The sequence below is a fragment of the Scyliorhinus canicula genome, chromosome 2 (genome assembly GCF_902713615.1).
Source record: "Scyliorhinus canicula chromosome 2, sScyCan1.1, whole genome shotgun sequence".
Taxonomy (NCBI): domain Eukaryota; kingdom Metazoa; phylum Chordata; class Chondrichthyes; order Carcharhiniformes; family Scyliorhinidae; genus Scyliorhinus; species Scyliorhinus canicula.
Genome location: NC_052147.1, coordinates 275,137,346 through 275,157,050, shown reverse-complemented (window position 1 = coordinate 275,157,050; position 19,705 = coordinate 275,137,346). Strand labels below are relative to the sequence as shown.

The window sequence follows — 19,705 nt, the reverse complement described above, 5'->3', positions numbered from 1 at the left end:
TTAAAGGTTGCAGGAGAGCGCTACCAGCACTGTGGCTTCCTCAGTTTTTCAACCACAGTCTGGGCTTTCACAGATCTGGCTACAAGAGTCCGCTTGCAGTCTTTTCATCAGAAGTTAAACACCAGCTTAGCTGGTAGAGTCACCACATTCTCAGTGCCGTGATTAGTAAAACGGTAATATTGACGTCTACACCATCAGGTTTGGAACTGCAATTTGTACATGGGTTTCCGTGAATGAGTATCTGGGGGGGTTGAGCGAAGTACAACCACCGAAGAGGCTAATGATAAAACAAAGATATGGAGATTTTTCCCTCAACCACATGCCCTTGACAATGGGGTGCAAGGATGAAGTAGCTTAATCTGAAGCCCGGGTGACAAATCGCTAGCTTTGGATTTTATAATTAAAGCTTACACAATATCCACAAGTTTCTTCCTGTTTCCAAACATTTTATTTACATTTCTACATATATTTTGAAAACTTTTAACTATGATTTATCTACACAAACCATATACTGTAATTCGCCAAGTTCAATTAAATGTACATAACCTTGTGCAAGGGTTTAAAATTACTCATCTGTAAGTCATTTTACAAATATTACAACTTAGATGGTTCATATAAACCTGGTCAACAGTTGCTCTAAACAGCATTCCTTGGAATATTTAATGCAACTTCATTTTCACGACACAACCATAAAAACCTGCTAAAATTGTAATTTAGTAATAAATTACAAAATAGAAACATCCGCAAAGAGGAAGAACAGAAATACAAAGGTTACTTCCAGTCAAGTTTGCAAATTCGTGAACATTTGATTAGGAAAGGCTAGAATTTCGTACTTACAAATTTTTACACTTTACAATTCGGATAGTTCTCCAAAATAATGCTCTCCCCCCTCCCCCCCCGGCTGCTGTGGCACACATTTCACTCAGGGCAAAATAAAGAGTTGCGGTTACCACCATCAGATTTGATTTCTCCAGCTCACGCTAAACACCTGCATCATACTTAATACAAAGTGCTGTCTGTCGAGTTTCTTCACTCTCTAGGCTTTGTGGCCAATTTCTCAGTTTTGCAATGAGTAACCAACGTTCAGGAATACAACTCATTTTAGATCTGTCATCTTACTCTCAAGGTAGCAGCACTATTTGACATTATTTCTGAAGGATTTGCCACTAATTTGCAATACACATTCTAAACTCTAATCCGAACATCTAACTCTACATACAAAATCTTTCAACCTTCTGTCCAATATCAGTTTGGAGTTCCAGATGATGCCCTGTTGGGACTAACTTTGATAGGAAAGAGCTGCATTTTCTGGGTACACTTGAGCTTTAACTAAACAAAACATTTAAGTTAAATTTGCTTCTACCATATTGGAACAGATGGGAGTTATTTTTTAAATGGGGGGAGGGGGGTGGGTTTGGGTGATTAACAGAACACCATTATCAGGACAATACTACAAGAAACATCTACTGCAAAATGAAAACGGCAAGAGTAGAAAGGTATTTGCAGATTCCTAGACTTGGTATCAGTACTCCATTGGTGAGAATGAAGTAAGCAGCACAAGGGTGGTTATGGATCAGTTTGCTGAATGTTTTACAAACACCAAACCCTGACATGACGGTAAGCAGTCAATTCTTTTGCAAGTGAATGCAGAATCTCTATAGGTGATGCGAATGAACAAGAGTAGGCTGTCAGTCTGTGTATTAATGTGTCCCTTGGCATCAGTGCATCCAGGATGGCCTTGTGTTGAGGCAATTCTTTCCATCACAATAGTTTAAGGACATCAAACGCTTGTGATCATTCGTCAGTGACAACTACATCAGATTGTGCCAGGGAAAATTCTAATGGAAAGCACAGTTGACTGAGGAATTAAAGATCCACATTAGGTTCAGCGAGATGCACCAGCGAGGACTGGCTAGATACTTAAATACCTTGGGAGATAATCATCAGTGTAAGCAGCATACAATATCCTAACCCATTTCCATGAAAAAAAATCTTCATTTGTATTCAGCCCATGACTAACATCTGCTATTGGCAGCTTCAATGCAATCTGCAGTAACCACCTGTCTGTACTGCCTCTCTAATAAACAGGTCAAGACAATAAGCTCAGACTTGAACCTGCGTTGGCAAGTTCCCGTTGGTGATTCTGATACCCAAGCGGAAAGAGAGCAGGTGATTATCACCAATACATACTTCACTAGCCTTTCCTACTCAATCTTATCAAATCACAACTCTCACTATTAGCCTGTTCAGTTTGGACAGTGGTACTTATCACACCGAGATTGAGGGAATAAATGAGTCAGCTGTGGGTGCCACCTGGACTTTCTCAGCTTAGATTCTGTACCAAGCTTTCAAACCAAAAGCACAACCGTTCCAATGTCTTCATCGATTGCATACACAGTATCAAACAGGGGCACCTTCAAATTGCCTCTTCCATTCCGAGAATTCACAAGTCAGCTTACGCTGTTTCACAAGCATCTCCAATTTTACAATATTAATTAGCAATCCCAACTTTTGAATGTGGTAAGTTGAGAAAAAAAACACTCCCTTCTTCATTATATAAAAAATGTGCAATTCCAAGCAAGTGTGCATTGCTATTCCACAAGGGGTTCCCCAGTCTTCTCAAAATTCGCCTGTCCTCTCCGCCGATACAACATCAGACAGAGACCAACACATCGAGGTAGAGTCTATCATAAGATTCCTTGAATAGCAGAATAAGGAAAAGGCTGAACAGACACGATGCAGTCAGGCACCAATTCAACCAGGAAAGGTCTGAAAAGCAAAGAGAGAAAATGTCAGTGATAAATGTCAGGAAAAACCACCATCCGCTTCTTTGAAAAGTGCAGCTGGCTATGTAACTGAACTAAATTGTCCTGGGATGCCTGTTCTTTATTCACTTAGTGACCATTTCTATGCATCTTCCCTATTGTTGTTAGCACTACACTGTATGCTTCACCCAATATCTATGTATTTATATTGTGTATTTATCGTACATCCTAAGCTTTTTCGTGCATGGAACGATCTGCCTGGATGAAATGAAAATGAAATGAAAATTGCTTATTGTCACGAGTAGGCTTCAATGAAGTTACTGTGAAAAGCCCCTAGTCGCCACATTCCGGCGCCTGTCCGGGGAGGCTGGTACGGGAATCGAACCGTGCTGCTGGCCTGCCTTGGTCTGGTTTTCAAAGCCAGCGATTTAGCCGAGTGAGCTAAACACGCAGAACAATACTTCTCACTGTACCTCAGTACATGTGACAATAAATCTAAATCTAAAGGATCGTGAAAGCAGGGTTAGTTCCAAGGATGTATTTCTCAGCTGTGCAAACTTTGAGAATAGTCTTTTAGGTGAGATATCACAGACGTTCCAGCACAGAGAGTAGTCTTTTCGGTGAGATATCACAGACGTTCCAGCACAGAAAATCATCTTTTCGGTGAGATATCACAGACGTTCCAACACAGAAAATCATCTTTTCGGTGAGATATCACAGACGTTCCAGCACACTTGCAGCTGTACCAAAACAAAGTCACCAATTATATGAAAAAGTAAACGAGCAGAGAAAATAGAGGAAAGCTAACACTCTTATCGCCCATTGTATTATTGATGAAAGACAACCAGCTTTAAACATCAGCTCTTTTGCTCTTTCCCCAGAGACGTTGCCAGACCTGTTGAAGGACTAACGTGCCCCATCAAAAGCAGTGGTGGAAGTCGGACCCGTAACAGCTTTTTAAAAAGGAAAATGGATAAATATGTTAAAAAATAAACGCTAAGGGAAGGGGGAAAGTGACTAAATGGTAGACCTTGGGTTCAAACAGCTAGCACACAACACGAGTAGCCTCCAGTGCTTTACAATGTTAATAATGTGCATGGTTAATTTTTGATCTGGTAACAAAACAGCAGAAAAAGTGTAATAGTTGCAAACATTCAAGAATAAATTAGTGTTACAAACACAAAACCATCCAAATCCAACTCTGTCACGAACAATCGGGACAAAAGCTCAATTTACTTGAGAAATAGCCACAGTCGATATGTGACTTCCCTTTTAGCTTTTAAATGTTGCTCATTTTACATCCGATCCAAAGTACAGCACAGCAGAAACCATCTCAATTGCTCAACTGTATGATTATTATTGTTATGGAAAAGTTCAACTCTCCCCTAATTTACTCAGCAGTAAGGGTTTTGCAGAATCAAGTACTCAGCTGAGATTGTAAAAGGTGCAGGGGGAGGAAAGCTACCATGAATACCAAAATGGACTGAGACACAGATATTTAGACCAGACGTTTATATACTGGAGAATGCTTGGAAGGTTCGGAACTGCAGTGGACGATAACTGCATAAAGGATTAGGATCAAATCAAAACATTACCTCTAACCCTCTGATATCTGTCTGCTCTCCGATTAAAACCCTAATGAAGCTTACCCTGGAACACTTGCTTTCCAATTATAGTTGTTTCAGCTCAAGTCATGATAAATGCTTTTATTCAGAGAAACAGACACTCGAGGAATTGCTCAATTTACCACGACTGGTGATTTTCAAAAGGACCTATTCCTTGCAGCATTTAAACTAATAATTTTCTGCAAAGGTTTTGTTGAACCCATCATGTTCCAGCATATTATGAGCTTTCAGTTAATACTTTAGCATTTTGAATACAGACAGACCTTTAAAATGGCTGCAGCAAATCATGTGACCTCTGGCATTTTGAGCTGCAGACAGCCCCGTATTTCAAGCAAATACCTAATTAATTATGGACATACACAGCCATCCGGGGAATTCACGCATGTCTTTAAGGATGCATCATCAACAAAAGAACTATCGCATTCCAGCTAGCCCGTCTTTCTGTTTCACCATGGATATACTAAACATCAAAACTCTTGTCGTGTATGAAACAAATGTGAATGGATCCATTGTATTATGGGCAGCACAGTGGTTAGCACTGTGGCTTCACAGTACCAAGGCCCCAGGTTTGATTCCTAGCTTGGGTCACTATCTGTGCGGTCTCTGCACGTTCTCCCAGTGTCTGTGTAGGATTCCTCCGGGTGCTCCTGTTTCCTCCCACTAGTCCTGAAAGACGTGCGGTTAGGTGAGTTGGACATTCTAAATTCTCCCTCTTGTACCCAAACAGGCGCCGGAGTGTGACGACCAGGGGATTTTCATAGTAACTTCATTGCAATGTAAGCCTACTTGTGACCAGAAAGATTATTATTATATTATACTGGTCCCTCTTCCAAACTCAGCTGGGTGAATGTTAAGGTGTCAAACACTGGAGGTGTAATCAACACACCCCCCCTTTTCCGAAAAACTACTTTGAACTTGTACACATCACATGGGCGGCACGGTAGCACAGTGGTTAGCACAGTCGCTTCACAGCTCCAGGGACCCAGTTCAATTCCTGGCTTGGGTCAGTCTGTTTCGGAGCCTGCACCTTCTCCCAATATTTGTGTGGGTTTTCTCAGGGTGCTCGGGTTTCCTCCCACAGTCCAAAGATGTGCAGGTTAGGTGGATTAGCCACGCTAAACTGCCCTTAGTTTAGGTGGGGTTGCTGGGTTCGGGATAGGGTGGAGGTATGGGCTTAAGTAGGGTGCTCTTTCCAAGAGCCGGTGCAGACTTGATGGGGCGAATGGTCTCCTCCTGCACTGTAAATTCTATCATGGTGAGAAAGCCATTTTGTCGCCTGCTTTTAATCAAGAAGCTGGTCTGCAGACATCGTTCCGCCAAAAAGCCGTCAGACCAGCTGCATGTCACAGCACCCCCCCCCCCCCCAAACAACCTGCTTTAGATTCATGTTCACCCGAGAACTAACTTCCTGGAAGTTTGACGACAGGAAACCTTGCGGTTTACTGTGAAGCCTCTGTTCTATCAGGCCTTCACTTCAACTAAAACATCATTTCATTAAAAAACTACAGGCCTGCTACAAAAGAGACCGAAAAAATTATAAATTGTAACTGTATTGTTTTACCTTCGTCTGCATCTAATCTGTGAGCGAGGCAAGAGAGTGAGACAATCGCATTTCAATCTCTGCAGAAATCGTGAGATAAGTAGTAACTTTTTTTAAAAAAAGCAAACTCACAAAAAGCTGGTTGCTGGGATTATTTAAATTGGGAAAATCACTCTGAAGGTAAGAAACCCCCCACATTTTTTTTTCCATACAAACATTATGACCATGGGCAATAAAAAGTAACACAAATTCTGTCCATGTCAAACCTCAGGCAGAATTTGAGAAGCTGTTATTTTCATTCATGCTGTCCCCAACTGTAAAACCTCCCAGTCAGCCTTTATCAAGCACATGTCGGCTTCAGTTGTCCTGGCTGAATTTGCCTGGGTACAACAATGGAAATGGGGCCAGCCACTGCCACCACCACTACTGGTACTCCTGGTCAAGGCAAGATCAGAGGGCATGCTATTCCGATTTATTTGTGCACTTTAGGCACTATACAAACTGTGCATCTAACTACTCATATGTTACTGTTGTAGCTTGCAGATTGTTTGGCAGATGTGCACATTTAGGTTTTAAGATTTTATGCTCACAAAGTTGCTGGAAGCACAGGCTGGTAGCGTAGCGCTGAGTACAACAGAGGAGCCGGGACAATGACAAACAATGGGACAAATGGTAGAGATTGAAGGATTGTTAGATAAACCGATGAATTTAGAATGGGCGGCTCAACATCACTGGGACTGGTTTAGCACAGTGGGCTAAACAGCTGGCTTGTAATGCAGAACAATGCCAGCAGCACGGGTTCAATTCCTGTACTGGCCTCCCCAAACAGGTGCCGGAATGTGGCAACTAGGGGCTTTCCACAGTAACTTCATTGAAGCCTACTTGTGCGAATAAGCAATTATTATTACTATTAAACCCAGGACAGATATATATAGGGGGAGGAAGAAACAGATTAAGAGTGAAATAGAAAGTTTGGGGTGGGGAGAAAAAGAGACAAAGCAAGTACTTAAAATTTGCTACTGCTTTCTACCTACTCAAAAAATGTAAAACTTGCTCATGTGCAAGAGGAGATCTGCACGTGCTAACCTTTTTCTTATTTATTCTTTCATTTGATGTGGGGATCACTGGCAAGGCCAGCATTTATTGGCCATCCTAAATTGCCTTTGAGGGTAATTAAGAGTCAACTCATTGCTGTGGGTCTGGAGTCACATGTCAGACTAGGTAAGCTCAGCAAATTCCTGCAGCTAAAGGACATCAGAGAATCAGATGGGATTTTATGACAAATAATTATAGTTTCATGGTCACTGTTACTTAGACTAGGTTTTGTGACGCATGGAAGATTTTTGGAACATTAGGAGAATTTAAGGATTAAAAGCCTGGGGTTATAGTGCATTTGATAGTGCATCTCGTCCATTTGCAGTGGATGTGTTTTTTAAAAATATTTTGGTTTGTAATGGCCTGGGAGCATCTAGGAGCCAGAAGGTGCAATTAACCAAAGGATTTTTAAAAAAAATCTGGGCGAATGCACTGTGGTTTGACTGTGTAAAGTCCCTGGGGAGTTAATGTACTTTCAGTATGCGGAGGTCATTTCAGCTTGGGGAGATGAGTGGAGCCAAGGAATGCAGACGGGCTTATTTGGAGAAGGTTTTGGAGAGAGAAGAGGTGAATTCTGATTAGTCTGACACTGATTCCACAATTCTCTCTCAGTAGGTTAGTTATAAAGGAGCAATATTTTTTAAAGCAGAGCAGTCTTGTCTGGGGAAAAGGAAGCTGAAACACGCCAGGTGAAGCAGCTTTCTGAAGACATTCAGCCAGAGTCTGAAGGGGCTCGAACTGGAGCCAAATCTGTTTTATAAAGCAAGTGTTACTCTACACCATGCTGATTTTAAGATAGAGAGCTGTATGTTTCTTGTTTCGTTTTATGGGAAATTGAGTAGTAGCGTTTAAGGTGGCACAGTAGCACAGTGGTTAGCACTGTTGCTTCACAGCGCCAGGGTCCCAAGTTCGATTCCCGGCATGGGTCACTGTCTGTGTGGAGTCTGCATGTTTTCCCTGTGTCTGCGTGGGTTTTCTCCGGGTGCTCCGGTTTCTTCCCCCAAATCCTGAAAGACGTGCTGTTAGGTGAATGGGACATTCTGAATACTCCCTCGGTGCATCCAACCAGGTGCCGGAGTGTGGCAACTAGGGGCTTTTCACAGAATCTTCATTGCAGTGTTAATGTCAGCCTACTTGTGACAATAAAGATTATTATATGGGGTAATTGTAAGTGGCTCTTTTCAGGTGTTAAGTTAAAAAGTTTATTATAGTCATAATAAAGTTTTGTTTTAGGGCAGCATGGCGGCGCAGTGGTTAGCACTGCTGCTGCACGCCACCGAGTACCCAGGTTCGAACCCGGATCATTGTCAGTGTGGAGTTTGCACAATCTCCCCCTGTCTCCGAGGGTCTCACCCTCACAATCCAATAAGACGTGCAGGTCGGGTGGCTTGGCCAGGCTAAAATTACCCCTTAATTGGTAAAAAAAGAATTGGGTACTCTAAATATATATTAAAAAAATAAAGATTTGTTTTAAAAATACCAAATCCCTATTTCTTCATGCAATCACTCCTGGAGTGAATCATTCTTTCTGCCAAGTCTCACAAATAAGCTGAAATATTGGGGGGTTGGTCCAGTATCCTAGCAACTGGTGGGGTCTGGGAAATTCTCTTTGATTGTCGTTGAATTTATTAACTGAACTAAAATTCCACCAGCTACCATGGCAGGATTTGAACCCCTGCCCCAGACCACTGACCTTGGCGTCTGGATTACTAGTTCAGTGACACTACTTCACCTTCTGCCCAACGACAGTGTACAACCCTTCCACTAAGTCGTTTGGCTGCTGTTATTTTTTTCAGCAAAGTCTGGTCTGTGCACAAGTATTGAAAAATGCTTGTCCATTCTTTCCATTTAGCTACCATTAATAATTCAATCTATTAACACATTATTTTATTCTACATTTTGAAATCTGGACCGCTGTTTACTTTGATGCTTTATCTCTGCCATACATTTGAGTGAAAGAATCTCAATTTATTCAGACTTGGACATGACCTGAGCGAGCATTACTCTTGCATGCTAAATACCTTCCTTCATGCCTTAATGATCAGGCAGAAAAGTTTCAGTGTTGCCTTGAGGAATCCATAATTCATGAAACCGCAGTCAAAAGTTTCAGGCTGAAGGGTGGCGGGGGAGGGGGGAGGGAAAAGGTCACGACACAGGTAGACAACCTGCAAATTAGTCTTGTGGGTTTAACTCTTTCACACTACACAGTCAAACAAATTGAATTATCTCTAACTACTTAAATTAATTCTTTATAACTACATCAATGAATTGGGCAGCATGATGGCACAGTGGTTAACACTGCTGCTTCACGGCGCTGAGATCCCAGGTTTGATCCCGGCTCTGGGTCACTGTCCGTGTAGAGTTTGCACATTCTCCCCGCATTTGCGTTGGTTTTGCCCCCACAACCCAAAGATGTGCAGGCTAAGTGGATTGGCCATGCCGAAATTGCCCCTTAATTGGAAAAAACTAATTGGGTACTCTAAATTTTTTAAAAAAACTTCAATGAATTATCTATGTATAACTACAGCAATGCATTTTAAAGAGATTTCCAAAAGCAGCTTATGGCGACTGAAAAATTAATGGGAGTTTTAGAATTTCTAGGATCTCATGCATGCAATGAAGTATTGCCCAACAGAGTAATGTTCTGCACAGAGGAATAGGAGATATATGGAAAAGGACATGAGTTTAGATAACCTGCATGCCATAATGTGCCAGAACATTATATAGATGGCAGGTTAACAGGTGCACACCCTCATGTTATTCGGCAGGCTAATTCATCAGTATATCATTAATCTTCACGACAGCAAATCTGGGTCAAAGAGATTCAAATGCATGCCAACCCCATTAACATAGAAACAGCTATGAGTTATTTCAAGACTGCAATGCCTATCAGAATAAGCTATGCTGACAACACATTCACAAGTTGACCCCACCACTTTTCCAGGCTGTTTCCTGGTGAGGAGTACGAATGAGATTCAGTCCTGAGCAAACCGAGTTGGCCCTTTTGTGCAAAAGCCAATAGGCAACTACAGTCAAACAGGAAAAAGCATGAAAATGTATTCATTGCTTTTTATAATTGCACTGGTTCAAGATAGTAGGTGGAGAACCATAAGACAGCATTTTTCAGTTGAGAACTGGTTAATATACAACAAAGACTAGAGCAGAGGATCCCAACCCTTTTTTACATCATGGTACACTTTTATAAATATTTTTTTTAAATTGAGGCACACGCCCTCGGCTAGATTCTCCGCTCCCTGAAGCTGAAATCACGCTTGGCAACGGGGTGGAGAATCCGTTTTGGTGCCAAAATTGGGAACGGCGCCGGTTTTTTAATTCTCCACCCCCCTGCCGATTATCCACTGCCTCAGGCCATTGCCTGAGGCCCACCCCGCGATGCTCCGTCCCCGACAGGCCGAATTCTCAATGGCTTGGGTTACGTGTGCTCACACCATCCGGGAAGCTCGCGTGGCAGCTGCGGACTCAGTCCGGGGCCGCCAGAGTCGGGGGGAGGGCCGATCGGTGAGCAGGGTGGGGATTCATTCGAGGCTGGGGGCAATGTGGGCGGGCGGTCCGGGGCGCGTGAGCAGCTGATTGGGGGGGGGGGTGGCGCACTACTTTGGCGGTCCAGGTCACTGGCCGAGTCCGCCATGGAGCAAGGTGTGGCCACTGCACGTCGCCTCTGAAGCGGATGTGCTGGGGGCCGTATCTGCAGCTCCAGCTCTGAGCTCTACAATGGCTCCCTGCTAGCCCCCAGCAAAAAGGGCAAATGGTGGCCTTTTGACACCATTTTTCCTAGAGTAAAAGACACCGATTTCATGCCGGTGTGGGGACTTAGTCTCCAAAGCGGAGAATCCAGCGTCTTATTTTTTCCAACTGAACTGCCATCCAGCAAAGCTTTTTATCTCTAAACCACTTCAGGCCACCAATAAATATTATTTTAATTAGTTTAATTTTACAATGAAAGTCTTCTTACTAGTTGCATGTCAAATACAATACTTTTTATTGAAAATGTACATAATTGAAAATGTTTCTCATTAAAGACTTCAATTGTTTTCACTTTTTAAGTCTAAGTTTCTCAATGCGAAAATTCATAAATGAAGGAAATACTGTGAGCAACATTTTACCGAGGTTAGGGTGATACCTGGGCCTGCCTGTATGAGCAGAGTCTGGGTCTGGGAAGAGCTGATGACAGGGCAACTCGCCACCACTGATGGGCTTTTTGTTTTTTGACATAAGCCCGTGTTGAGAATGCCAACTCGCACAGGTAAGTTGTGGGAACCGGTAAGAGTTTGGCTGTCGTGTAATTTGAAATAGATGGATATCCTTGCCCACAATTAACCAAAATGTGTCCAGAGCCATCTCTGCCAACCTCAATTTCAGTGTACGTTCCATCCTGACCTCTGCAAATCCCTCTCGTTCCTTTAATGATAATTTCTTTGACGATTGAAGAGAAAGTGAACCGTTCACTAGAAAGCACAACAGCGCCTATACTTCCTCAGGAAACTAAGGAAATTCGGCATGTCCACATTAACTCTTACCAACTTTTACAGGTGCACCATAGAAAGCATCCTATCGGGCTGCATCACAGCCTGGTATGACAACTGCTTAGCCCAAGACCGCAACAAACTTCAGAGTCGTGAACACAGCCCAGTCCATCAAACGAACCTGCCTCCCATCCATTGACTTCATCTACATCTCCCGCTGCCTGGGGAAAGCGGGCAGCATAATCAAAGACCCCCTCCCACCCGGCTTACTCACTCTTCCAACTTCTTCCATCGGGCAGGAGATCCAAAAGCCTGAGAACATGCACAGACTCAAAAACAGCTTCTTCCCCACTGTTACCAGACTCCTAAATGACCCTCTTATGGACTGACCTCATTAATACTACACCCCTGTATGCTTCATCCGCCTATGCTTATGTAGTTACATTGCGTGCCTTGTATTGCCCCATTATGTATTTTCTTTTATTTCCTTTTCTTTTCATGTACTTAATGATCTGTTGAGGTGCTCGCAGAAAAACACTTTTCACTGTACCTTGGTACACGTGACAATAAACAAATCCATCCATCCATCACGTACCCAGTCAAAGTCTCACATACTCGCAGAGGGAAAATACAACTCGAACTTCTCTCTGTTTTAAGATGTGTTGAGATGAGGTTAAGTTGTGGTTCTGCCAGCAGGATTCACTGATGTCAGCTTGAATATGTCAATTGACACATTTTCCTGCCAAAGGGCCCGTTTTGAGTTGGAGCCTTGACATTATATGGCAGTCAAAGCTTTCGTTTATCCTCTACATTGCAACATTCAGCTCATTCAAATGGCTGAATATGTCTGACAGATATGGAAGCTTAGCACCCCCAACAATCATCACATCAAAACTTTGTGTGGCAATTAATGCAGAGCCAAAAACTGTTTGCGCGTTGTGGAGTCGAGGGGCTGGTTTAGCACAGTGGGCTAAACAGCTGGCTTGTAATGCAACGCGGGTTCAATTCCTGTATTGGCCTCCCCGAATAGATGCCAGAATGTGGTGACTAGGGGCTTTTCACAGGAACTTCATGTGACAGTAAGCAAAGATGTGCAGGTTAGGTGGATTGGCCCTTAGTGTCCAAAAATTGCCCTTAGTGTTGGGTGGGGTTACTGGGTTATGGGGATAGGGTGGAGGTGTTGACCTTGTGTAGGGTGCTCTTTCCAAGGACTGGTGCAGACTCGATGGGCAGAATGGCCTCCTTCTGCACTGTAAATTCTATGAACAGATGTTAAGCATTCTTGCAGTTTCTGTTTTGATTTTAATTTGATCAACGTTTGACTTTGTGAGAAACTAATCAGTCAGTTCCCTCCTCATCACTGCTGGTTGATTGATAATCAATAGTATTAAAATGATTTTTAGAGTGAGTGATACCAAGTGATAAAAAAAAAATCTGCCGTAGCTGACAAGTGCATTGGGACGCTGTAGAAAAAGCAAACAGCCTAATCTTTAGATGTGGCTATGTTGAAGTATAAATCTGCTTATCCTCAATTATTGATTTCGGATCTTGTTAAGTATTTTGGAGGAGAAAAGCTCACACCTCTACCCTATCCCCGTAACCCCACCAATCTTTTTGGACATGGGTAATTTAGCATGGCCAATCCACCTAACCTGCACATCTTTGGACTGTGGGAGGAAACCCACGCAGACACGGGGAGAACATGCAGACTCCGTACAGACAGTGACCCAGCGGGGAATCAAACCTGGGACCCGGGAGCTGAGAGGCAACTGTGCTAACCACTGTGCTGCCCCTGTTGCAGTGTTAATGTTTCATGTCTACGACCTGAAGTGCTTTTCTCTCTTCACAGATGCTGCCACACCTGTTAGGTACTTCCAGTATCCACAGTATTTTGCTTTTGTGCTGATCAACTCGAGGTAGACAGTAACTGATGCTATTTAAACAGCACTTAGTTATTTTTTAAAAATTTATTCATGTGCCCATCCCAATTGCTCGAGGGGGCAGTTAAAAGTCGATCACATTGCTGCGGGACTGGAGTCTGACCAGGCCAGACCAGGTAAGGATGACAGATTTCCTTCCCGAAAGGACATTAGTGAACCAGATGGGTTTTTATGACAATTGACAATGGTTTCATTTGACTTTTAATTCCAGATTTCTATCTGCAGTGATGAGATTTGAACCCGGGAACTTGATTTACTGGTTTACTTGTCGAGTGACAATACCACTACGCCACACCTCCCCACAGCGTGATGAATGATAACAATGTACGATCTCAAGTGGGAAGAAGTTTTCAGAAACACTGCCTAGGTGATAGAAGGCAAAAAGATCCACCCGTTATTTAAACTGGCCATGCCTCATTTTGCTTCTTTATACATTATTAGATTGCACACTGAATCTACCTCAGATTTGCCGCTGTGACGAGACACCTTCAAATCTGTTACCAGCAACATCCCCTCTAATCTTCTTTGTTGTGCATTTAAGTGCACAGGATGTTTAAATTGTTTTTATGCAGCTGTGCATGTCTGATAACTTCAAAGGGGCTTACTTGTGCTTGGCTTGCAGGGGAACATAGGTCATCAGCTATGACCAAACAGAAAATTAGTTCAAAATAATCACTGTACATCCCAAAATGTTCTTACCCTCTTTATCTACCCACACATAGCAATGCCACTAGTGATGAAAGGTCACACATCTCAAATGTTAACTCATTCTCTCACCACAGATGCCTGACCTGCTGAGAATTACCAGCATTTTTTAAAATTTCAGGTTTCCAGTACCGGCAGTTTCTTTGTTTTGGCATTAGATAACTTGCTCCTTAGTTTTGGTCAATGTTATCACAGAATTTACATTCGGACCCGCACTGGCCCTTGGAAAGAGCACCCTACTTAAGCCCACGCCTCCACCCTATCCCCGTAACCCAGTGACCCCACCTAACCGTCTTGGCTACTGAAGATAATTTAGCATGGCCAATCCGCCTAACCTGCACATCTTTGGACTGTGGGAGGAAACAGGAGCACCCGGAGGGAACCCACGGAGACACGGGGAGAACGTGCAGACTCCACGCAGACAGTGACCCAAGCCGGGAATCGAACCAGGACTGCTACCGTGCTGCCCATGGTACCGAGGATGCGGTTAATAACAGACAACCCAAAGGAAAGATGTCTGGTCTCTCACCACTACCCTGTGGCAATGCCTTGAAACACCAAAGCTATGTTGGCTTACCTCCCACCAATGCTAAATGTTACCAATCTTTTTCCAGGATAAACTTAGTAGCAGCACACAAGTTATCAAACATAATAGAATATAAATAGGAGCAGTAGGCTTTATGGTCCCTCGAGTATGGCTCGACTAATCAATAAGATATTAGTAATATATTATAGTGTAGTTACAATATTTTAGTGTATTACTGCCACAATCAATAGCAGAGGCAAACACCCATGATTCTCAATCAATCAGCTGGCTCAAAACCTCAACTTCCACAGAATGCGAGTCAGTTTCCAATTGTTGTGATGTACCAGCCAGTTTTCATAGCAGACCCATGGTACAGAAAAATGCTCAGATTCGGAGGCATGAGGCTATTAAGGCATCATTCAGTACATTCTGTAACAAATGTCTTGTTATGACCTCCAAGTCAATATACTGGAGTTTGAAAATCACTTGAGGGCTAGTGGTCATAACTTTACAAATAAATGACAAGATGCAAAGGAAACCTTATGGAATTGTAGAAGCTTCCCACTTTTGATGCAAACTTTGAAGCAATATATTATGCAATTCCAGATGTTGGAGCTGCAACAGAGTAACATAGCATTACTAGAAGCGAGGTTAGGTTCATTCCTGGATAAGTATTGGTATGTACAGTCAAGTCCAAGATTGATATTCTGATAAAGCAACGTTAAATGGGCTGAAGGACCTCCTCCAGCTGTTGCACAGAGGTAGGTTTATGTCTGTAAATGTCTAATCTGATGAATTGTTAATCTATCATTGATGAGGAGTGTTGAGCAGACACTTGGGGTATTACCATCAGAAAAGATTTTCACAACCAGTGAAGTATTTTTGATGTTGCAAGTTGCAACCACGATGGAGTAAGCTCCAGCAAATAACAGATCAGATAAATAATTGGTCAATTTGTTTTTTTGGTGCTGTTGAAGAGGGGAATGTTATTCAGCATGACTGGAGCACTCCCTGATTCTATTTTGCCATGGGATCTTTTACATGCCCCTTAACATACAGATTTGGTTTATTTATAAGCTTTATTAGTGTCACAAGTAGGCTTACATTAACACTGCAATGTAGTTACTGTGAAAATCCCCTAGTCACCACATTCCAGCGCCTGTTCGGTTACACGAAGGGAGAATTCAGAATGTCCAATTCACCCAACAGCACGTCTTTTCGGGACTTGTGGGAGGAAACCGGAGCACCCGGAGTAAACCCACGCAGACACGGGGAGAACGTGCAGAGTCCGCACCGACAGTGACCCAAGCCGGGAATCAAATCCGGGTCCCTGGCGGTGTGAAGCAATAGTGCCAACCACGGTGCTACCATGCTGCCGACTAAGAGTAAAGGATGTATAAGCACACATCTCTCAGCAGCTGGCAGAAACATTGCTCTCTGCGACTGCTGCACTGTATGAAAAGGATATAAAATAAAGCAAATCTTGCAGTGTTCCAGTAATCCAGCCATGTTTTTTTGGTAAATCTTTTAATTGGCTTTTCTCATATTTATAAACAGTTGTTACTTATATAATTACATTTTCCTTGCCCGCACTAATTTACTTTATTTTACCGAGAGGTTTGTTTTGTCCTTCATTTGACTAACTGTACGCACATTTTGCTGCCCTCTGGATCGGTCTATGATATTCCCCCTTCCTCCCCCCCCCCCCCCCCCCCCCCAATTGGTTTCAGCACTTGTGGTTCTCTTGTGGTTTCCCCATTTCTCTCCCCCCCCCCCCCCGGGGTTGCGCAGTCCTTTGGTTCTTCATCCTTTTTTCCCCTGGCTTACTCCTCGTTGCTGGCCTCGAACAGGTTTTGGAACAGGCCGACGAACTGCCCCCAAGTATCCAGGAAGCCTTCCTCTGACCCTCGGATGGCGTACTTAATCTTCTCCAAGTGGAGAAATTGCAAGAGGTCAGCGAGCCAGTCTGCAGCTTTGGGCGGTGCTGCTGATCGCCAGCCGAGCAAGATTCTCCGGCATGCGATTAGGGAAGCGAAAGCAAGGGCGAAGGCCCCCTTCCCCATGTGTAGCTCTGGCTGCTGCGATACCCCGAAGATTGCCACTGGCATGGCTTCACCCTCACCCCCACAACCTTGGACATTGCCTCGGAGAAGGCTGTCCAGAACCCAGCAAGCTTGGGACAAGCCCAAAACATGTGGGTATGGTTGGCTGGGCCCCGCTGGCACCGTTCATATTTGTCCTCCACCTCCGGGAAGAACCTGCTCATTCGGGTTCGGGTCAGGTGCACCACTTTGAGCTGCATTAGGCTTAGCCTTGCGCAGGAGGAAGTGGAGCTCACCCTGCTCAGTGCTTCGTTCCAGAGTCCCCATCCCACCTCTGTCCCCAGTTTATCCTCCCATTTTTGTCTGGTCCCGTCCAGTGGTGTTCGAGCTCTGCCAGTAGCTGTCTGTATATTTTCCCACATAGCCCCTCCTTCTCGCTGCTTCTGCCTATCAGGTCCTCTAGCAGTGTGCTTTCTGGGGCCCCGGGGTACCCTACTGTCTCCTTGCGGAGGAAGTGCTTAATTTGGAGGTGTCTCAATTCCCGTCCTCTTGATAGTTTCCACTTCCTCGTCAGTTCGTCCAGTGTTGCCAGTCTGCGCCCTACGTAGAAGTCCCCGACCATCAGTGAGCCCCCGTCCCACCTCCATCTTTTGAAGGTGGTATCTAGCATGGCTGGGGGGAATCTGTGATTGCCGCAGATGGGGGCCATAAGGGTCATTTTGGTTATCCCGAAGTGTTGTCTCAACTGGGTCCACGTTCTCAGTGTGGCCGCTACCACTGGGCGCGTTGTGTATCTTGTTGAGGAGGATGTGAGTGCTGCTGTGGCCAGGGCCCGGAGGGTTGTTCCTTTACAGGATGCCTCCTCCATTTGTACCCAATCCGTATCGGGTTCTTGTACCCATCTCCTCATTTTTTCTGCCGTTGCTGCCCAGTGGTAGTATTGTAGGTTCGACAGAGCCAGACCCCCTCTGACTTTCCCTCTTTGCAGCGTTGGTTTGGGAATTCTCGGGTTCTTTCCCCCCCACACAAATGCCACGATTAGCCTGTCTATGTTTTGGAAAAAGGCCTTGGGGATGAAAATCGGGATGCAAGAGGAACCTTGGTAGTACGTTCATCTTGATGGTCTGCACTCTTCCCGCCAGGAAGAGTGGGAGTGAGCCCCACCTTTGAAGGTCTTTTCTTACTTCCTCCACCAGGCTGGTCAGGTTCCACTTGTGGATCTGTGTCCAGTCTCTGGCTTTTTGGATCCCCAGGTAACGGAATCTGTTCTGGGCCGTTTTGAACGGGAGCCCCTTCAGCTCTGTCCCTCCCCCTTTTGGGTTCACTGGGAATGTCTTGCTTTTGCCTAGGTTAAGTTTGCACCCGAGAAGGTTCCAAACTCTTTCCGTATTTGCAGTATTGCCTTCAGCCCCTCCTGTGGCTTTGAGACATAGAGGAGCAGGTCACCTGCATAGAGTGAGAATCCACCCATAGAACATAGAACATAGAACAGTACAGCACAGAACAGGCCCTTCGGCCCTCGATGTTGTGCCGAGCAATGATCACCCCACTTAAACCCACGTAACCCGTATCCCAACAATCCCCCCATTAACCTTACACTACGGGCAATTTAGCATGGCCAATCCACCTAACCCGCACATCTTTGGACTGTGGGAGGAAACCGGAGCACCCGGAGGAAACCCACGCACACACGGGGAGGACGTGCAGACTCCACACAGACAGTGACCCAGCCGGGAATCGAACCTGGGACCCTGGAGCTGTGAAGCATTGATGCTAACCACCATGCTACCGTGAGGCCCCATGTTTTAATCAAGTTCAGAATTCTGGTGTTAATTACTCCCTTCCAACTACTAATCTCCCCTCTAAACACCCTCCCAGACTTGTACTTTCTTCCACTGCTACGGTTTTTGTAAATAACACTTTATGTTCTGTACCGTGTTAACCATCTATGATGCCACACGGTCCTCTTAGGGGTCGCCTTTCAAAGTTAATATGCCCTCCCATTCATTCCTCATATGCTCCCTTCTGTACTGTCTTTTTGGATTGATTGGACAGTCCCTTATGTTGTGGTAACAAATATTCAAGTGTTCTCTGACCAGAGCACTGCACATCTTTAGCACAATCTTCAACTGAATGATTGTGGCAGTACATCTCAGCTCGCTGTTTGTCTTATTCTCATCATATACGGAAATCAAAAGTGACATTAATTAACATGCTCAGATCTCTCAACCTCCTGTCTGACCAGTTGTGTCCCGCGTATTGACACCGCCTACTTTAATCTCCAAAATGCAGTATCTTTTACATTTGTTTATAGTTAATTTGACTTTATTTGCACTGACATATCCAGAAGCAAATTCCATTTAGTTCTCAAGATATTGACTGCTTTCCGAATCTGCAGCGAGTTGAAATGTTTTGTCACCCTGCTGTTTACTATTGCTCCATTTCCAATTCATGCAGATACTGAATGGGAGCTCTATCTGCAAGCAGGGACAGAGTGTAACATAGCAAAATTTGCAGACGATACAAAAATGGGTGGGAAAGCAGGCAGTGAAGAGGAGATTTCCCGGTTCGATTCCCGGCTGGGTCACTGTCTGTGTGGAGTCTGCACATCCTCCCTCTGTGTGCGTGGGTTTCCTCCGGGTGCTCCGGTTTCCTCCCACAGTCCAAAGATGTGCGGGTTAGGTGGATTGGCCATGCTAAATTGCCCGTAGTGTCCTAAAAAGGTAAGGTTAATGGGGGGGGTTGTTGGGTTACGGGTATAGGGTGGATACGTGGGTTTGAGTAGGGTGATCATGGCTCGGCACAGCATTGAGGGCCGAAGGGCCTGTTCTGTGCTGTACTGTTCTATGCTCTATGAGATAAAGATTTTACAGATGGATATAGATAGGTTAGGAGATTGGGCCAAAATTTGGCAGATGGAGCTTAATATGGATATGCCTTAAAAAAAAAATCGAAAGGCAAATTATCTAAATGGAAAGCAGAT

General features: G+C 44.2%; 1 protein-coding gene across 1 annotated transcript in view; it reads right to left on the bottom strand.

The window, feature by feature from the left end:
• Window positions 1-429: 429 nt before the first annotated feature.
• Window positions 430-19,705, bottom strand: part of slc49a4 (solute carrier family 49 member 4) — an 83,175-nt gene continuing 63,899 nt past the window's right edge. The window contains exon 9 of the mRNA XM_038790079.1: window positions 430-2,769. Within this exon, the coding sequence (XP_038646007.1) occupies window positions 2,654-2,769 (116 nt within the window). The 3' untranslated portion in view covers window positions 430-2,653. The remainder of the gene's footprint in view (window positions 2,770-19,705) is intronic.